This window comes from Magnolia sinica, chromosome 12, assembly GCF_029962835.1.
Source record: "Magnolia sinica isolate HGM2019 chromosome 12, MsV1, whole genome shotgun sequence".
NCBI classification, from domain to species: domain Eukaryota; kingdom Viridiplantae; phylum Streptophyta; class Magnoliopsida; order Magnoliales; family Magnoliaceae; genus Magnolia; species Magnolia sinica.
The window spans coordinates 42,343,731-42,365,042 of record NC_080584.1 but is presented as its reverse complement, the minus strand read 5'-3'; the positions used below and the strand labels follow the sequence as shown (position 1 = coordinate 42,365,042).

Sequence of the window (21,312 nt, the reverse complement as noted above, 5' to 3'; positions counted from 1 at the left end):
CATCACAAAGCAGACGCACTCTCAATCTCAAGATTCTCAACACTGAGTATGGGCACCGGATGGCTATTCGACGGCACCGGTGGATATCCTTATTCCGGTCGAGTCGTTGCCTAGTCGGGATCAGCATCCTCTAGTTTCGTTGATCTAGTATTTCCTTCTGGCACCGGATATTATGGATATGTAGCACCTACACCTATTGGACAGACCCCGATGGTGACGATGACGATGATGTGGAGGTCGAGCAACCACAAAAAAGCAGATTTTCATTTTGGTGGTGACTTGTGATTGTGACTTGTGAGTATATATTTGTGTTAAGATAAGTATTTGTTGCAGCAGACAGCTCACAACAGTATTATTGCAAGAAGCCATGCACACACTTGACACTGTCGAACTTGTATTTAAAATAGCTCCCCTGACAACCAATCAAGTAATCCTTAATCAAGTTGCAGGGGAGTATATCAGACACTACTAATTATTTTTTTTTAATATTCTTGACTTGAGGATGACAGGTCATAGACAGGAATTACACTATCACAGTCACGTGCATGGTGCACCACACTGCACAGGACCACAGGTATGTTCGAGAAATTCCTCAAAAATAATTGCAAACACCTGATGTAAGATATTTTCATTTTACATTCATTCTAATATATCTATCATTGATAGTAGATAGTTAGAAAATTAAATATATGAATTTTGTAGTCAAATTCAGGTTATCTGGTTCATAAATTCATCAGACAGTCCGATACAACTTCTCACCAAAGAGTGGACCGTTACACCACCATAAACATGTTCCAATTTATAAATGAATGCATATTTGGAATGCTTAGAATATTCTGGATTTAATCCATATTTTTTCATATTTTTTTGGCAAAAAAAAAAATTTTGCGCCGTTACGGGCCGTTACGCCCCCGTATCCATATCGGTTTTGAAGGACACCGTTACGCCAACCGATACCGATACGGGACACCTTGATGCCAACATACCCTTAACGAGGTCGATTCTCCGTATTGGCAAGTAGTAATTTATGCAGCAGCAAAAGCAGGAGAATGAATTAAAGCTCCCACGGCTAGGGAGATTAAGGGGAAATGGATAGATGCAGAGTATGCGGATGTAAAAGCATACGTGGTTACCTTTAAACCTATATGGCAAGCCAAAGGATGCACAATCATGTGCAATGGTTGGACTAGCCCAACCAGACACAGCATGATCAGCTTCATGGTGTACTACCACCTAGGAACGGTGTACCATAAGTCAATTGCTAATTATATTTTTTGCCTTATGGATAGTGGTGTATGAGATTGGAGAGAAGAATGCGGTGCAGATTGTGACAGATAACTAAGTAACATATAAGATTGCATGACAAAAGTTGATGATAAAGAGCCCACATATATTTTGGCCACCATGTGATGCCCATTGTATTGATCTTCTATTGAAAGATATTGGGAAGAAGAAGAAAAGTTTTAGGTAAATGGTCGAAAGGGCAAGACATGTAACAACATTTATTTACAACCATAAACAAGTAGTTGCAATAATGAGGAAGTTCACAAAGGGACAAGAGTTGTTAAGGGTTGTGGCGACTAGATTTGCAACAAACTTTATAGCCTTGGAGAGTTTATACTAGCATAAGAGAGAGTTGAGTTAGATGTTCGCTTCCCGAGATTGGCTCAACACAAAACATAGGAAGAAGACATCAGGGATACCAATTGACGTTGTAAGCACCATAAGGGACAACAAATATTGGAAGAATGTCTAGACGATCCTAAAGGTGGAGCCACTAATGAGGGTACTCCGTCTTGTTGAAACCGACGAAGTACCTACCATGGGCTTCCTCTACGATGCCATGGATAAGGCGAAGTTGGCAATTCAACGTGATTGTACAAGCTGGGAGTCTTATTGGAATATGATCAATAAGAGATGGACAACACAACTCCATCACGATCTTCATGCAGTAGGTTACTACCTAAATCCTAGGTACAGATATGCCCATTCAATTGTTGCGAATAATGAAATTTGTGTCAGGCTAAAGAATGTGATAAAGATTGTAGAGCCTGACTTAGATATATAAATAAAGGCGTTGAATGAATTAGATAGATTTGGAAATCGTCGAGGTGGCTTTGGAGATGCTCTTGCACAGCATACAGCATCTAGGTTGCAACAAGCCGAATGGTGGATGAATTTTGGAGAGAGTACGAAGGCTCTCTAACAAATTTCAGTAAAAGTTTTGAGCCTGACAACATCTTCTTCTAGTTGCGAAAGGAATTGGAGTTGTTTGTACTTATTCATTCAAAGAATAGGAATAGATTATAGATATTGGATAGACTTGTCTTCATGCAGTACAACATAAGGCTAAGAATGCAGCGACATCATAAGAGAATTACATGCGCCGGTGACAAGGACTACTGTCTAATAAACTTAGACAATATTTATGATGAGGACGACCTGCTTCTACCTTGGTTGGAAGCAAAGGAAAAACATATTGAAAAGGATAGTGAAGAATTGGAAGTAAATGACCCAATAATACGCATGGCACAACAAGAGAGTCGTGAAGTTGTGTTTGACCCGAAAAAAGGGGCAACTTTCATGCAAAGTCTGGCTCAAGTTCAACGAAAGAGTACGAGCAGCAGTAGTAGTGAGACCAAGTCAGATGATCATAATGATGGTGGTGATGACGCCCCTAATGCTGGTCCCACTTCTGGTGTTGCTTAGCACACCATACAGCGGTCTATAGATCGCGAGGCCAATGAACATCGATAGAGTACACAAGGTCGGACTTATGAGTGTACCAAGTCACGATAGAGCCAACAAGAGGAGGCTAGGTCTAACGGTGCACCGAGAGGTCCGGAACATCAGTAAGGCCATGGTCCCGAGCATTATGATGGATATTCTTATGGCTAATGAGATTATAGTTATATGGTGCCTATTCCGTCACATTCATGTTGGAATAGTCCTCCTAATCCATGTCCATACGATTATAGATATCCCGATCCAAATCCAAGTTACTCATCACAGACACATTCTCAATCTCAAGATTCTCAACAACTTTAGTACGGGCAACAGTACGACTATTCGACGGACACTGGTGGATATCCTTACTCAGGGTCGGAGTTGTTGCTTAGTCAAGATCAGTCATCGTCTGGTTTCATTGATCTGGTCTTTCCCTCTAGCACTGGATATTACGGATATGCAGCACCTATTCCACAGTCGCGGCCTAATGAAGACGATGACGTGGATGTGGAGGTCGAGCAACCACAACAAAGCAGATTTTCATTTTCGTGGTGACTCGTGAATTTTATTATGGTAACTATAAGTATATATTTTTATTAAGGTAAGTATTACTATATACCCATTAATCCATTACCCACACATTCACCAAGCAAGCACACACTTAATACTACCGAACTTGTACTTAAAATAACTCCCCTGACAACGAATCAAGTAATCCTTAATCAAGTTGCAGGGGAGTATATTAGACACTACTAATTTTTTATAATATATATCTTGACTTGAGGATGATAGGATAAGAGAAGTCTCTGAGATGTTGAAGACTTTAAAATAGAATGAACATTATAATTTATGCAAGTCCTCACTCCTCAGGCATGCTAATATAGAATAAAGTATGAAAAATAATTGCAAATACCTACACATGTAAGATGTTTTGATATTACATTCATTCTAATATATCTATCATTGATATTAGATACTTACAAAATTAAATCTATGAGTTTTGAAGTCAATTCCAGGTTGTCAGGTTCATAAATTCATCAGACAGCCCCATACAACTTTCTCACCAAAGAGTAGACTGTTACACCACCATAAACATGTTCAAAATTATAAATGAATGCATACTTGGAATATTTAGAATTTTCCAAATTTAATGGATACTTTTCCAGATTTTTTTTACCAAAAAAATTTGACCATTACAGGCCTCGTATCAGTAACGGTGGGGACCATTATGCCCACCGTTACCGCAATGGTACACCTTGGATGTAATCTGTCACAGGCATTGTTCCTTGCCTTGGGGGTTGCGACTAATTCAAGAGTTTCTGGCGGTAGGAAAGTGGAAGGTACTTTTCCCACAGCAATCCTTTCATCTCAACCCAATGCACAATTGGCTCTTCTCCACGCCTTCCCATGGTGCGCTCCATGTTAGTCCAAAATAGTTTACTTCAACTTAGTGAATTTGACCTGGCATTGATCAGACACGTCATACCACTCGAAGAAGTGGTCCATGTCTACTAGCCAGTTCAGAAAAACTTTGGGGTCCAAGCAACCATCAAAACTAGGAGAGTAAACCTTAACACTCTTCATCACCCTATCCTCAGGATCCTAGTGACCTTGAAACTCTCAGCAGGGTGGTTGGGCACAAACCCCTCCACGACCTACTCCCTGACCTTGGTACCTCACACGTCCACTAACAGGCTCTTTCCTATCATACCCACCTTCAACTTATTCCTCAGCTTGAGAATGGTGATCTTCCCCAATGTTGGGGTTAGCCGTACGGGACGCTTCCAACTGAGGTACGCATTGGACACTAGCGGTTATCTGGGAGGCAGTGGTCCACTAGTTGTTCTCAATATTTGTGAGACAATGGTTGATATTCTCAGTAGCCTCGGCAAGTTGTTCCATGTTCAACGTGGGAGAAAGACCAAAGCCATGAACTCTGCGAGTGTGCATACACTAAGAAATTTACTAGACACCACCCTAAGGACTTCTAGACAAGGACGGGGGTTATGCAATAACAAAAGCTAACTTCTATACCTAAACACTACAACATGATGCACCTATACTCTATAAATGACTTTAGATGCTCAGCCCTAGGACACTTCTAATGATGCAAAAACTGAAAATCCAACAACCAGGGACTTTAAAATTCACCAAATATGGAAATTCCAGCAATATGGGAATTTTAAAATACCATGTTAGAAAAATTCAGCAACTTATCCATGCCTACATGTACTACAATAAGTTAGGAATTTCGCCAAACACTTCTACGTAGACCTAGGCTCCGATACCAAAATCGTTGCAAGATGAAGGTTTTCTAAGCAAAAGTGATAAATGAGATCAATTTCTAGATTACTACAATTAAATTAAGCATTAAAAAACATGTACTTGACCACAATTCAGAAAAATCCCAAAGTTATCATCCACCATGCATAATCAATATAAAATTATGAAAGATTGGTCCCTACGAGATGTGGGAATTCCATTCTAGCATACGATAGTCCCAACACTCAATTAGATTGATGATTTCAAGTTTTGGACACAATTTGGGGCCAAGGGTTCAAAATAAGAAACCTAGAGTTAGGGTTAAGGGGAAGATTATGGTTAGGGTTTCAAAGAGAGATGGAATAGGGCATTAGGGTTAGGATTTTATAGGAGAAACAAAGCAAAAACAATAGGGAAGTGGCTGTCCACCTGGATGGCCTTGCATGCCCATGTGTACGTGCATGCGCACGTGCGTACGGCCACGGGAAAGGGTGCATGACCTAGGGTTTTGGATGGGTTGGGTGTTTGGAGGATTGAGGATAAGAAAGGACGAAGAAATAGAGAAAAGAGATGGAGTTTAGGGTTTGAATAGGAAGATAATGAAAAGAGAGAGATTGGGGCCTACCTTTGAAGAAGAAGAAGAATGAGGATCACTCTCGAGGTTTCGCACCTCCTCTCCAATACCTGGAGAGTTTAGATCTTTACCTACAAATCTCATGCAAGGAGGAGAAAAGAGAACAAAAGAGTTTTTTTTTTTTTTTTGGTTCATTGTTCTCGAGCTAAGATGTGGACGTCCCCCCCTATTTATGGTCTCAAAACACAAAATCTACAAGAATTCACTTAGTGTTAAAAAAATGTGCAAACTCAAAATAATGAATCCAAGTCATAAAATCCCAATCTAAATCATCAATCACGTCCAACATAAAAATGCCTACAATTAGGGACCCATGTGGTCCAAAATCTGAGTGGACCAGTGGCCCAATAGCCTGCAGATGATGATCTGACGGTCAGATGGGCCAACGGTCGCAATCCAACAGTTGAATGCGCCTATAATAGCAACGCACATGCATCTTCCCAATATGGGGTCTTATAGATGCACAATACATGCATGTGAGGTCTTCAAGGTGGCCCGTTGGGCCCCATATAAATGTCGTCCATCCATAATGAAACTAGGGTTGTCGTATAGGCCTTCCTCCTCTGATAGACCCTGTATATGGTCTGATGTCCTCATCACTAGTTGATCTTCCAGCTAGCCGTAAAGCAATGTAAATGTTGAAATCCAAAAATTATGGTGTTGGCGCCGCCCAAAAATATAGCGATGGCATGGCCTAAGGAATGGAAATTTTCCCCGCAGGCATGGACTTGGAACCCGCTAGCGCAGGCCAACCAATTGATGCTGGTGCAGCCCATAATCTGGGTTGTGCCAACCCCTTGCCACATGAACGGATGAGATTCGTCGCCCCGCCATGTCAGCATCAGTCCCTTCTAATGCGGTACAACTTACACGTGTCACAATTTCAACCAATGGGAGCTCACCACCTCATCAACAACTCCCCTTAAATGCCTATAAATACCCCATTGATGCCCTTTTTCATCTTTCTTTCTTCATTTTCCTAAGTTTTTCTCCTTTAGGCTAGTGTAGTCATCCCCAAGTGAAACTTGGGGAATTTTACAAAGGAAATAAGCCAACTTTGAAATTGGCGCAACCATGCCAACCCGCCTGCCAAAGAAGGGTCATGCTAGGTCTTGTAGAGGAACACATCAAGTCCCTTGTCATCGTCCCTTTGTCATCCAATCATGTTGAAATGTTGCCAGATCATCTATCACAGCCGCGCCAACTCCTTTATGGGGGCATCCACCCTTATTCTTCCCCTCTTATACCTTTATTTCATTTCATCACATCAGGATTATTGGTCTCATCTATATTGCCACCCACATGGTGATCAAATACACTATCAACGGAAATACTCATTATTCTTTGATCTAGTACGAATTCATGGACAATATTCCATATACAATCTAATTCGGTGCCACAACACTATTCTCTATATGCAAACACGCGTTCTCCAATACAAACAGTACTTCACTCCCTATCTCGGAGATTCATACACATAATGTGCATAGCTCCAAATCCTCTCTATATTGTCATGAATTCATACTAGAAAGGAGAACACTAAAAAGGTTCCCATATCCTAATATCTCACCATGTGAGGAGGCCATAAAGACTAGACTGGTGATCACATAGTTGATCCACAAATTGTCTAAAGACAATGGTCCTTCCATTCATCATTGCATATCATGCATCTCTCGCTTTCTATTACACATCACCGTTTTGTCACTATATCTATATTTATCATTGTATTGTCACCATATTTTACCTTAGAATCAAGGGTTATTTTATGAAATGTAATTAGGGGTTTGTGGTAAATCATAACCCGGAATATAATAAGAAACCCAAATAATAATAATAAAAGCTTTCTAACTACATGCGCTCGTATCTCTCTTGTATAGACATAGCAATGTGATGAGAATGTTTTATGAATGTTAGAATGTCTTATGGATGAATGGAAATGAACTCAATCTTTGATGCAATATTTATGTCATGCTTATATCCGATCTAAATCCCAATCAACAATAAATAAGTAGGTGTCCAAAATCAAAAGAAAGATGGTTCAATTGATAAATATAAAGCTCATTTAGTGGCAAAAGGTTTTACAGTAGTACAAGGTGTTGATTATTATGAAATTTTATCCCTAGTGACCAGATTTACATTGATTCGCAATATTTTAACTATTATAGTGTACCTCGATTTAGAGTTATATCAAATGGATGTGAACACAACTTTTGTTAATGAATATTTATAAAACATTTGTATGGAACAACATGTGGGATATGTTAAGGTCAGGAAAAACAGGTCCTTTAGCTTTTGAAATCAATCTACAGGTTGAAAAAAATCATCGAGGCAAAAGTACATGAGATTCTATGAAGTCATTACTTCCTTTGAATTTTCTATGAGTGAAGAAAACCACTGCATAAATATGAAGCACTCTAGGAAGCACTTCTTCATATTGTCTTTGCATGTCGATGATATTTTATTAGCGGGCAATGATAAGAGAATGCTACCCTCAATCAAGGAATGACTATCTTCCAATTTTGAAATGAATGACATTGGTGAAGCATACTTTATACTTGGAATGCAAATCACAAGAAAGCTCGAGAAAAAATAAAAATAAAAAAATTAGGTTTGTCATAGGCATCATATATTGAGAAGATAATAGAACGATTTAGAATACAAAATTCCAAGTCAGTCGAAACTTCGATAAATAAATATTTCAAATTGATTAGAAGTATGTATTCCCAATTTGAAATCAAGAAGCAATCTGTGTTATCCATACCTTATGTTAATGCAATAGGCAGCCTTATATACACCATTCCATGTACCAAGCCAGGTGTATATTATGTTGCAGGTCTTGTGAGTCAAAATTAAAGTAATCTAGGAAAAGCTCATTGGTAGAAAGTTAAAGAAGGTTTTCCATTATCTTCAGTGAACAAAAGGACTACATGTTATGTTATCAATGCATTGAGTTAAGGGAGTCGGATTATTCTAATGCATCTTGGGGAGATGATCAAGATAAAAGTAAGTCCACTTCAGGTTTATATGTTTATGCTAAATAGAGTCGTTTCATCGTGCAGTAAGAAACAATCTTGAACTTCCCTTTTGACTAGAGAAGCTAAATATATTGCATGTTATGTAACAGTTCAAGAGGGTGTGTGGATTATGAGATTTTTCAAAGCCTTGCATATTCCTGCTACTAGACATCCTCTCCTGATAAAGACAGACAACACATCGGTTGTTAAGCTCACGAATGATCAGAAACACCACAAAAAAATCCAAGCACATTGAGAGTAAATATCACTATGTCAGAGATCAGGTGAGAAATGTGCAAGTTGCACTTAAATATATTCCCACTAAAGACATGTTAGTTGTCCCATGACAAAACCCATTACTAGAGATTATTTGAAATACATGTTAGGCATCCGAGAGTCAAAAGAGTTTGATATCTCTTGCAAAAGTGGGTGTTGTAATCTTATGGGAACTTTTCAACCGTGTTCCCCACAGGTAATGGTGGTAGAGATCCCATTGCGCAATATTTGAGACTTGTGCACATGTGTTGGGCTAGAGTCCTTGTAACCCTGAGAGTGGGTGATGTAAATTATTGATGTTTTACATTCAGAATCCTTTTTACGAAATGAATCTTCTAAATACCTCAAACATTAATTAAATATTCATGAGCAGTCAATTTTTTCTAGGCCTTGATAATCCGCGGTGACCATATACTATGTTTTTCGTTGGCAGGCCGGTCTTCCCCACTTGCACGAGAATTGACCACCCCCTAACACATGCGTGGAAGGCATGTTCAAGATGAGGAAGCATGCTGAGGTGCACAATGTGCACACTTTCTAGAAAATACAGAAAATGAGAAAGCACGAGTTAAGGTACGATCACCTTCAATCACAACTATATATATTTATTATCCATGGTGTGTTTAGATATATTTTGCACATGTTAGTGCTTATTAACCTATGCTACCACATAGTGGATAGCTTGAGTGACTAGGGATAAGACTCTAAGAGACGAATGACATTTATATTGGTAGTGGGGTCATGAGTTACTGTGTTGAGTCCGCACTCACGCACTTTTAAGTGGAACCTCTATTTAATGAGGTTAGGAGTTTTTGAGTCAGTACTCCCGCGCTTTAAGCAGGACCTGTCTCCTGATAATGTCATGGCCTGTATAGAGCCAAGGAGTTGTTGACCTGTCTCCCAATCGTTTGTGGACAACATGAATCACAAGTCATCCCAATATTTTAGCTCCGGGCCTAAATTAGGATGCGCATATTTTAGCTCCGGGCCTAAATTAGGATTACGCATCTAATGGTCAGAGTAGATCTTACATAAACATCACGGTGGGCCCCGCCCAAAATCATTGCCTGACATCCCTCTCCAACTGTACAGATCGTACTTTAAAAATAAAAGACTAATGGGATGCCCCTCTTGATTTTTGACAGGACCCACCATGATGATTATGTAAGATGCACTCCTACCATTAGATACTTAGTCCCATATTAGGACCAAAGGCAAAAGATCAGGCTGATCTGTGATTCCGATGGGCCATACCAAGGGAAACAATTGGGAGAGGGACGCCTATCCTTCATCTTTACAAGGCCCACCATGATAATTATATAAAATCCACTCCAATCATTATATTCTACAAAACATTTAGGCATGCGTCCCAAAAATTGTACCCATCTGTGATTCACGCAGAACACTAATGGAAACAGTTTGGAGGGCGAGCATTGCCCTGTACACTATTTTCAATTATGTGGTCCACTTGAATCACAGATGCAACTAATTTTTAGGCCCTTGGGGTCACATGGGGTGATGCACCTAGTGGTCGAGCGGATTTCACATAAACATTATGGTAGGGCCCACCTGAACCACCCACCCATTGGGTAACTGGGCGGCCATGAAGGAAGGTAGTGGAATGATAATTATCAATTAAAGAGGTAGCATTTTGAAAAACTTTTTGAAAATGGTGCCCAAATGTAAATTCCATATTAATTAGGTAGTTTTTTTGTAAAATTCCCTAAAAAATAACTTAAATTTAACCTGGCACGCTGTTCTGCTGCACCCAACACAGGTTCTATCCGGAAATCTGTTGATGCTCTTTTTAATTGCTCATGCCAGAAAGTCATTAAGCCGTTGAATATTGAAAGAAAGATTACACTGCCCATGAAGATATGTGCAGGAAGAAAGGCATATTTTTGGCATGCTTGAGATGATATTTCCATTACTGAAGTAGTTTGAAAGAACAGAAGAATTATTATAATTAATGAACTTAGAACCAAGTGATTCATATTACAACTCGCAAGATCATAGCAATTTAAATCTCTCAATCCCCTCAACCATGTCCAAGAACAGTACGCAACAGAAAAGGGAAAAGCAAAGTAAAATCAGGTCTGACAATTCTGGAAGCCAAGTAATATCAAACAAAAGTGAAATAAAAGTTGATGTGGAATTCCGAACAATTCCAGTGAGGAATGGTTAAATTGATTCAAATTAACATATCATGCAGCATACTTTTCTAGCTCGTGTCTGATGTCAAGTATTGCTTCTTGGATAGCAATTACCTGATAAAGGCACTTGTGACTGAGTCAAGGGAAGAGGTTCTCCATTTGCTACACGGATCTGCCACTCTACAAGGTCTTGGCCAACAATCATCTCAGTTACAGGGTGCTCAACCTGAAAAAGGATAATGATACGTTCAATCACCCCTACGATCACCATACATGCAGCTTCAGAACAAAGATATGTCAAGAACACCAAATAGGAATTGCTGGACAGATGAGACACCACTCAGAAAAAAAAAAAAACTTAAAAATAATGAAAACCTTGTATTTTCTCTGCATCATTATCATTCAATAAGAACACATTACATAAAGCCAACCCCAAATATCTAGAACAAGGCTATGCTTATTATGTTGAAGACAATGACAATGACAACATTACTGGTAATGTGATGTTAGAAAAGGAAATAAACATAGCACCTGAAGACGGGTGTTCATCTCCATGAAATAAAATTGGTCAGACATCGTGTCCACAATAAATTCCACGGTCCCAGCATTGTGATAACCAACTGCCTTTTCAGATACTCAATATCAAACAGAGGCTATTCAAGTCAGTGAAAATACAAACAGTAGGAAATTATAGGAACTTGAATCACGATGTAGCCAGAATCAATAACAAAGAAAACCCGTACATGATAATAGAAACAACAAAAGGAACCACGAAATAATGAAATAACAAAGTATAACAGAACATGGAGCAAACTCTTGAGGAAGATGAGAAAAAGACGTCAGATAAGATATTCTAAACTAGAACATTTGTAGCCAATTCTACAGCTTCTTCCCTGGTGAGAATAAGCCACAAGCTGGTCCTAGTTTGCTAAATTCAGCGTAATGTTCCAAGACGACTTATAAAGGCCAATTAGCACAAACTGACGTAGAAGATGTCAGTCTATGCTCCAAAAAATAATAACTGCATAAACTACAAATATGTATGAATTAATTACGAAATAATACATTAATCAGAGTATAACACTCACAAGAGATCAGTAAATAAGGTCTGAGACTATCCATGCAAAGTTTTACTCAAGGAAAAACAAAATGAGTAAAAGAAAAGTGTATTGAGTAAATGAACATGCCATAGTGAAAGAACTGAATAAAACAAAAATGGCGAATACTAAACCATGTGCATCCATTGATTATCTGCCAAGGCAAATCAATGGCTACTAGTATATTTTGGGCAATATAGAATGTCATTTAGGTGAACAATTTGGAGCATAGATTGCATCTTCCCATATTTTGGGCAATATAGAATGTCACTTGTGTTTAGAATTGTCCGAGAGAAAAAAGCCTTACAGAGATAATTGAAGGCGAAGAAAAACTAATTAGGGCTGGACATCCACCCCCCTGCTTATTTATATTCAGTGTTGTCCTAAATTACAATATATATATATATATATATATATATATATATATACCGTTCGAGTTAAGGGAAAAAGAGGAAACATAATAAGAGAAATATGAGGAGAATAAGAGAGGACCCATGGTCCAAAAATATATATCTACACTTCCCCCCAAGCTAAGGCATAGATATCAATCACACTCAGCTTGCTAAGAATACGCCATCCAACTAAAAAGATAAGAACCTCAATGGAGATATCCACAAGTTGACCAGTAGATGGAACAAAGGAAGTAGAAATAATGCTAGCACAACCTTCTTATGAATAAAGTGACAATCAGCTTTATTGTGTTTTATCCACTCATAAAAACAAGATTATAAGCTAAATGAATTGCAACTTGATTGTCACAATACATAAGCACAGGAGTCTGCACTAGAAATCCTAATTCAACAATAAAAAAAATTAACCACAAATTTTCACATGCAGTATTCGCCATAGCATCATGGTACTAAGCTCAGTAATAGACCGTGCAAAAATTGTATGTTTTCTAATCTTCGAGGTAATGAGATTACCTCTGAAAAAACTACAGTATCCTATAGTAGCACATCAATCATTTGGGGAACCTCCCCAATCTGCATCAAAATAGCCTTCAATATCAAGATTATTGTGATAGGCAGCTAAACAAGATGATACGTCCTAAAGAAGACTTAATGAAACATAAGATGCGACGAACTGCCTTAAGGTGACTGGATCAAGGAGTATGCATGGACTAACCAAACACACTGCTTGTGATGAATCTACCTGAATAGTGGTCAAATATATCAACCAACCACCCAGACGCTAGTACATGCAAAGATCATCCATAAATTTTTCACAATCATTCCGAAGCTTCTTATTAACCTCTAACGATGAATCAATAAGTTTAACACCAAGATTACCAATTAAAGTCAATAAATCAAGGACATATTCGTAGAAACATGCGGGTGTATGTGCATGTGAGCTTATGACTAGGCCCATAGGTACAAACACCTAGGTCTTATATGTTATGGTCCCTCTCTCTATATAATTTTTTAGCCTTTTATCTTTGTTTCATGCATTCCACATTTGCCCATTAGCCTTCCATTAGTTTTTCCTTCATAAAAGGACATACATGTAATTTTACCTCTTCTTCTATTATTATAAATAAGAGAAGGTTGGACATCCCAACCCCATACGATCTCTCTCTCAAATTCTTTTTTTCTTAACATGGTATCAAAGCCTAACTGCTTCAAGGGTTTCTTCTTCTTCTTTTTATTCTTCTTCTTCTTAAGGTTTTTTCTTTTTCTTCTTCTTCCTCTTCTTTTTCTTCTTCTTCTAGGGTTTCTACTTATCTTCTTCTTCTTCATTCCTTTTCCGTTTGTTTCCAGTCAAGAGGCCTTTTCCTCACTAACTTGTGATTCGTGAGAGGAGGGTGGCTTGCAGCAGGAATTTTTTTTGGGTTTTAAATCATGAGTTGTTGGATTTGAAGCCCTTGCTGACTTTTCTGCTGTCCAATTGAAAATGTTGCTGGAAATTCTTCTTCAATTCTTTTTTTGAAGATTTTTTCTGAAGGACTCGTTGATTTTTGTTGAATGGTTGAGGGTATTGCTGTACATTCAGATTTGACAGATTTTTTAAGTTGTTTCCAAATTTTCAACATCTGGTTTAAGTTGAAGTAGATTTTGGGTTGCCTTAGATAGGGGTTTGCTGGATTTTTTTGTTGAAGCAGATTTTGTGATGCCCTTGCTAGGGTTTGCTGGATTTTTCTATTTAAGTAGATTTTTATGCTACCCTAGCTAGGGTTTGCAGAATTTTCCTGTTGAAACAGATTTTTTTGTTGTCATGGCTAGGGTGTGTTTAATTTTTCTTGTTGAAACAGATTTTTGTGTTGCTCTGAATAGGGTTTACTGACTTTTTCTGTTAGGACAGATTTTTAGGTATTTTTCCCTAATTTCCAGCCACCATATTTTTGGACAGCAATCGAGTTATTAATCTTATTTTTTAGCCTATTTTTTCCGCAAGACCCTCTTTCGTGTGTGATTGGGTTTGGACATTCGTTAGAATTTCTTATTACAGTTGTTCATTCTCCTTGCTATTTCTATTTATAGCATTATTCTGCCATTAGTGTGTGAGATTCTATATGGCTTCATCATCCACATCTAAGACTATCCACCGCGTCGATTCCAGAATGGAACGGTTAGTTGTTCATTCTGAGAACCCTGGCCTGCAGATTACAACACATAAACTGAAGTCAAGTAATTACCTTCGGTGGTCTAAAGCAATTGAGGTGCTTATTGGAGGCAAACAGAAGTTGGGATATATAGACAGTAGTATAAAAGAACCACCCTCTATCACTGATCCCTCATATGCTAAATGGAAATAAACAATGTGTTGGTTACATCCTAGCTCTTAAACTCTATGAAACCAGAAGTTAGGGAAGGTCTTTCTTGCTATCCACTGCTCATGAGATTTGGTTACCAGCCAATGAATTGTAAACTAATTAGAACAATCTACCCAACATTTATAATATCCAATGTTCAAAGTATCGGTAGAGGTACAAGTTTTGCTGGCTGAAGATACGGAAATAATATCGATATCATTGATAATATCCCCAACAACCGGACATGCGGGGAAACATGCGGAAAACGGTAGAATTTTCGAGTGAAACTTCAGGATATGCTAAAATATACATATTTGCATATTTAGATTAAAAAATTACAAAAAGAATGCATAAATATTAAATTCTCATTTAATTGGGGCCTAAAAGCATATGTTGTCATTAGAAATCAATCCAATTGTAACTAAAATTAATTTATATAGTACAAATGCAGGCACCATACAATAATTAAAACATATAATAAAAGTAAATCAACTCGAAAAACACATCCATCTGGCCATCCAACCATCTCATTCATCCACCCATCCATCCATCCCATAATACACACACACACACACGCACATTCCATCAATCCATCCATCCATACATATATCTACAAACATAAAAACATGCATTCATCATACAACCATGCGCCCATAAAAAATTTGAAATGGAAATTTTTTTAATAAATAGATTTTTTACAATATCAATACATTGGGGATATTATCAAAATATCGTTGATAAACTGGCAATACAAGTGACACCTAGAATTTACATAGCCGAAGATATTGGCGATGTTAATACATTGGCAACACAAGTGACACCTAGAATTAGGGCTGTACACGAGCAGAGTTAGCTCGGTAGCTCGCTCGACTCGACTCAAAAAAGCTCGATTCGAAACTGAGTTCGAGCTTACTCGAGCTCGACTCGACTCGGATCTAACCCAACTCGAATCGAACTCGGATCGATCCAGTTCGGTGACTCGGTTACTTTGATATTATTGTTGCTCACCAAGTGTTTAATGAAATGACTCAATGAAGTGTGGTTGGTGGCAAGGAAGGTACATTATAGAGAATGCTAGTGTATTGTTCATGTGGTTAGTGGCCCCTTTTAGTGTAAGTGCATGTGCACACTTCTCTCTTCTCCTGCGGTGTACTATATACTTTATTATAATAAAATATTATGTGTTAGGGCAAGCAAGCCTAACACAACATCTCTCCCAAACTCTCCTTCTTCTTCTTCTCTCTGAATATTCTCCTCTCTTCTTCACATTATCATCATCAATCATTCTCTACTTGGTATCAGAGCTTAGATCAAGGCATTCCACATCCAACAGATTGAGAGGCAACACGTCACCTTGCTGACGTCAGCAGCCGTACGACTGACGTCAGCATTGTACGGACACATGGACTCCGTTTGAGCTACAAGTTTAGGGGTTTGATAGATCTTGATTTTAGAAGATTTGTCATGATTTTTTCACAATTTATTGGACCTCCTTTGATGGTATTTTGGGCGAAATAGAGAAATTCGAAAATTGGGCCCATCTTCCGTTTTTCTTCGATCTAGCTCAAATCGGTAAGCTTTTCTTTGGTTTCTTAGCTCAAAATGGACCGAAATCTTCCTCCCAAACTACCCATGGAGGATTTTTTACTTAAGATCAATGTTTGAGAGGTTTTTAACCTCAAACAGACGTGCGGCTGAGCCATTTTTCACTCGGTTAGGCATTTTTTGACTGCGTTTCATGGTATTTTGGATAATTGATATTTGTTTGAGGTTTATCTCTTCTAATCTTGAAGGATTGAGTGAGATAGAGTTGCTTGAATCAATCTTTCTTGGCGTATGGGCTCTCTTGACATAAGTTTATCTCTCTTGGACCCTCCAATGGCTGACAAAGGGCCCTCATCTCTTAGCATAGGGTCTCTTGAATCCAATCCCTTGCCGGTTACCTCCACTAAGTTGAATGGTGACAACTATCTTCAATGGGCACAATCTGTAAAAGTATTTTTAGGAGCCCGTGACAAATTGTCATATATTTTGGATGATCCCCCAAGCTCTACAGATGTTACCTACAAGTCTTGGACAAAGAAGAATTATCAAGTTATTGCATAGTTGTTGAATAGTATGGATTCCTCGATTAGCCACTCAATGATGTTTTTATCCTCGGCTAAAGGCTTTTGGGATACGCTTCATGATATGTTCTCGGAATGTCAGAATTTTTCACGAGTATTCCAGCTTATTCAAGAAATTAGTCGGTTCCAACAAAACTCCAGATCCTTAAAAGATTACTATTCGACGCTTCAGGGTATGTAGGATAAGTTGGATATGTATCAGCCTCTTCCTTCCAAATGTAAAGAGGATCATGAACATGGTCATAAGCAGCGGGATGATACTCGTATCATGCAATTCTTAGCTGGGTTGAGTTCTGATTATTTTCATGTTCAAGATCAGGTTGTTATGCAAGATCCTCTTCCCTCATTGACGACAGTCTATGCCATGTGTCAGCGTGCTACTGTCTCTACTCTTCCTTCTCATTCATTTGTGCCACCCAAGTGTTCGGTGCATCTTGCTAGCGATCAGTCCTCTCTTGGTCTTCGGGTACCATCCTTGAGTTCAGGGCGCATTTCTGGTTTTGGTAGTCGTGGTAAAGGCCGCGAGGGAGATCGCATTCGTGGCGGCCGTAGTCTTCGTGGTCGTGGTGGACGTAGACGTGATGGTTCCCGCATTTGTTCACATTGCGATCGAACTAATCACACTGTTGATTATTGTTGGCAGATACATAGTCATCCTACGTATGCCGATGCTTCTGTTGCATCCACTGTTGCTTCTGAGACAGTCTTCCACCCCGACAGCTGAGCAGTCTACTTCAGGGGAGTCTCTTATCATTTCTCGGGCTGCATATGATGCCCTTATGCGGCTTCACATTCGTGATATTCCTGAGCCTTCTCACGCAGCTTCAGCCCAATCAGGTACTGCCCTTCTTGCGTCATCCTCTCCCATCTCCTGGGTCATCGACTCTGGAGCTTCCTCCCACATGATTGGTAAGTTTCAATACTTTTCTTCTTATTCTCCTTCTCCTCACACTCAGTATGTCACAGTCGCAGATGGAACCCAATCTCCCATCTTTGGGATTAGTTCCATCCCTCTCTCTTCTTCCTTGTCTTTGTCCTCAGTCTTACATGTGCCTCGTTTTTCATTAAACTTATTGTCTGTTAGCTCTCTTACTAAATCATTCAATTGTTTCATTACCTTCTTCCATTCTTATTATTTGTTTCAGGACCTACAGACGAAGAGAGTGATTGGTGGGGGGCATGAGCGAGGAGGCGTTTGTCTTCTCGATGATACACCCGTTGCCACTTCTAGTACCCTTTCTCTAGATCGAGAGTCCATGACTCGGTCGCATTGCCGCTTAGGCCACCCATCCATAGCTAGATTGAGACTTTTATTTTCCTCTTTATCTGTCACTAAACCATTGAGCTGTGATATTTGTGAATTGTTTAAACATCATCGTGCTACGTTTCCTCCTAGCTCTTCTGGGAGGAAATCTCAACATTTTCTTCTGGTTCACTTGGGTGTTTGGGGACCAGCTCCGGTTACTTCGACTTTTGGATTTTGATATTTTGTTACCTTTGTTGATGATCATTCATGCATGACTTGGATTTATCTTTTGAAATCTAAAAGTGAAGTGTTTGATGCGCTTAAAATGTTTTATCATGAAGTGTGCACTCAATTTCATTGTTTCATCAAATCCCTCCATTCTGATAATTGGGGGGGGAGGAATACATGTCTACTGCCTTTCTATCCTTCTTGCAGGAACGTGGTATTTTGTCTAAGACGTCATGTGCTCGCACACCTCAACAAAATGGTATTGCAAAACGAAAGAAACATCATCTTCTTGAAGTTGTTTGCACTCTTCTGCTTGATATGCATCTACCTAAACATTTTTGGGGTAATGCTCTTCTAACTGCTACTTTTCTTATTAATCGTATACCCTCACGTATCCTATCTTACAAATCTTAATTTACTATATTGTATCCTCATGATAATCCATTTCCTCTACCACCTAAAGTTTTTGGTTGTACATGCTTTGTTCAAATTTTGGATGGGAGTAATGATAAACTTAGCCCTAGGGCAATTACATGTCTTTTTAGGGTATACTCGGAGTCAGAAATGGTATAAATGCTTTAACCCATTGACTCCAAGAAATATGTCTCTGCCGATGTAACCTTCTTTAAGGATATTTCTTTTTTCTCCGCTCCAGGCCAATCCCTTTGTGATCCTCTTGCGAGTCAGGGGGAGTATGACTCTTATCCTCTTTCCACTAGTGATCATGGGAAAACTCATCTCCCCTCTATTCAGCATCCTGTTGGTGATATGGGTGAGCCTAAGCCTCTGCGGGTGTATCATCGTCAAGAAAAATCTTCACACGTTTAGCCATCCACCCTTCCGCTTACTTTGGTAGGTGACTCTCCTACCTCGAGTTTAAATCTTCCCATTGCCTTGCGCTAAGGGTCATGTTCTTGTACTCAACCCCCCATTAGTAATTTCGTTTCATATGACCATCTTTCACCGTCTTTTCAGTCGTTTGCAGCTTCCCTTTCATCACAGACTATTCCTAGATCTCTCTCACATGCTCTTCAGAGTCCTGATTGGACAAAGACGATGATAGAAGAAATGTCTGCTCTTGAGAAGAATCATACTCGGGACCTTATGCCACTTCCTTTATGTCATAAACCTGTTGGTTGTCGATAGGTTTATACGATCAAGTTTCTTCCAGACGGCCCAATTGATCGTTATAAAGCCCGTCTTGTTGCTAAGTGTTACACACAGACTCATGGTGTGGATTACTTCGAGACATTCTCTCCAGTGGCTAAGCTTAATTCGATTCGCGTTGTGCTCTCCTTGGCCGTTAATTTATCATGGCCCTTGTTTCAGCTTGATGTTAAGAATGCATTTCTCCATAGGGATCTTGCAGAGGAAGTTTACATGCATCGACCTCCTGGCTTTGTTGCTTCTCACAACCCTGCACTTGTATGCTGGTTGAAGAAAGCTCTTTATGGACTCAAACAATCCCCACTTGCATGGTTCGAAAAATTTAGTCAGGCTCTCTTGGAGTTTGGCTTTGTTCGTAGTCATGCCGATCATTCTCTCTTTATGTCGTCGATCGATGAGCATCATGGTTCTTATTGTCTATGTGGATGATATTGTTCTGTCTGGTAGTGATTCTGCTGGAATGAGAAAGGTCAAAGATTTTTTGAGGACCAAGTTTGAGATCAAGGATCTTGGTCTTCTTCATTATTTCCTCGGAATTGAAGTTGCTCGCTCATCATCCAGATTGGTCTTGTCACAACGAAAATATGCGCTCGATCTTCTCATGGAGACCGGCATGTTAGGGTGCAAGCCTGCTACCACTCCCATGGATACTTCACAGAAACTTCGACCAGATGATGGTGCTCTCCTTACTGATCCCGAGATGTATTGATGACTTGTAGGCCGACTTATTTACCTGACTATTACTCGCCAAGATCTCTCCTTTGCAGTGGGGGTTATTAGCCAATTCATGCAAGCTCCCCGAACTTCCCATCTCACGACTGTCTACCGCATACTTCGATATTTAAAATCAGCCCCGGGTCTTGGCCTCCGCTTTCAGTTGCATGATCATCTTCATCTTTCTGGCTATTCCGATCCTGATTATGCAGGTAGTACTTTTGATCGCCACTCTACATCCGGCTTCTGTACCTTCCTAGGTGGCAATCTTATAACCTAGAAAAGCAAAAGCAGCCAGTTGTTGCCAGGTCCTTGGCTGAAGCAGAATATCGTACTATGGCTCATGCGACGTATGAACTCATGTGGCTTCGCAACCTTCTTGAGGAACTTGGCTATCCTCCTTCGGATCCTATTTCTCTTCACTATGACAACCAAGCGGCCATCCATATTTCTCGTAAACCAGTTTTCCACGAGCGAACCAAGCATATTGAGGTCGACTGTCACTTTATTCGGGAGAAAGTCGCTTCTAAGGAAATCGTCACTCCTTTTGTTCGATCTGAGGAACAACTTGCTGATGTTCTTACAAAGTCCTTGAGTCGAGATGCTCTTCATCGTGTTCATGACAAGTTGGGCATGATCAACATCTATGCTCCGGCTTGAGGGGGAGTATAGAGAATGCTAGTATATTGTTTATGTGGTTAGTGGCCCCTTTTAGTGTAAGTGCATGTGCACACTTCCCTCTTCTCCTGCGGTGTACTATATACTCTATTATAATAAAATATTATGTGTTAGGGCAAGCAAGCCTAACACAACATCTCTCCCAAACTCTCCTTCTTCTTCTCTCTCAATATTCCCCTCTTCTTCACACTATCATCATCAATCATTCTCTACTGACGTATATGAAACAAATACCCTTTTT

At 39.4% G+C, this 21,312-nt stretch overlaps 1 protein-coding gene across 8 annotated transcripts in view; it reads right to left on the bottom strand.

Moving 5' to 3' along the window:
* The window catches only part of LOC131221274 (methylcrotonoyl-CoA carboxylase subunit alpha, mitochondrial), a 111,677-nt gene that overhangs the window by 50,720 nt on the left and 39,645 nt on the right, over positions 1-21,312 (bottom strand). For all 8 annotated transcript variants that reach the window (XM_058216474.1, XM_058216475.1, XM_058216478.1 and 5 more), the window contains 2 exons: positions 11,598-11,690; positions 11,181-11,292 (listed from right to left, as the gene is read on the bottom strand). In XM_058216474.1, the coding sequence (XP_058072457.1) occupies positions 11,181-11,292; positions 11,598-11,690 (205 nt within the window). The remainder of the gene's footprint in view (positions 1-11,180; positions 11,293-11,597; positions 11,691-21,312) is intronic.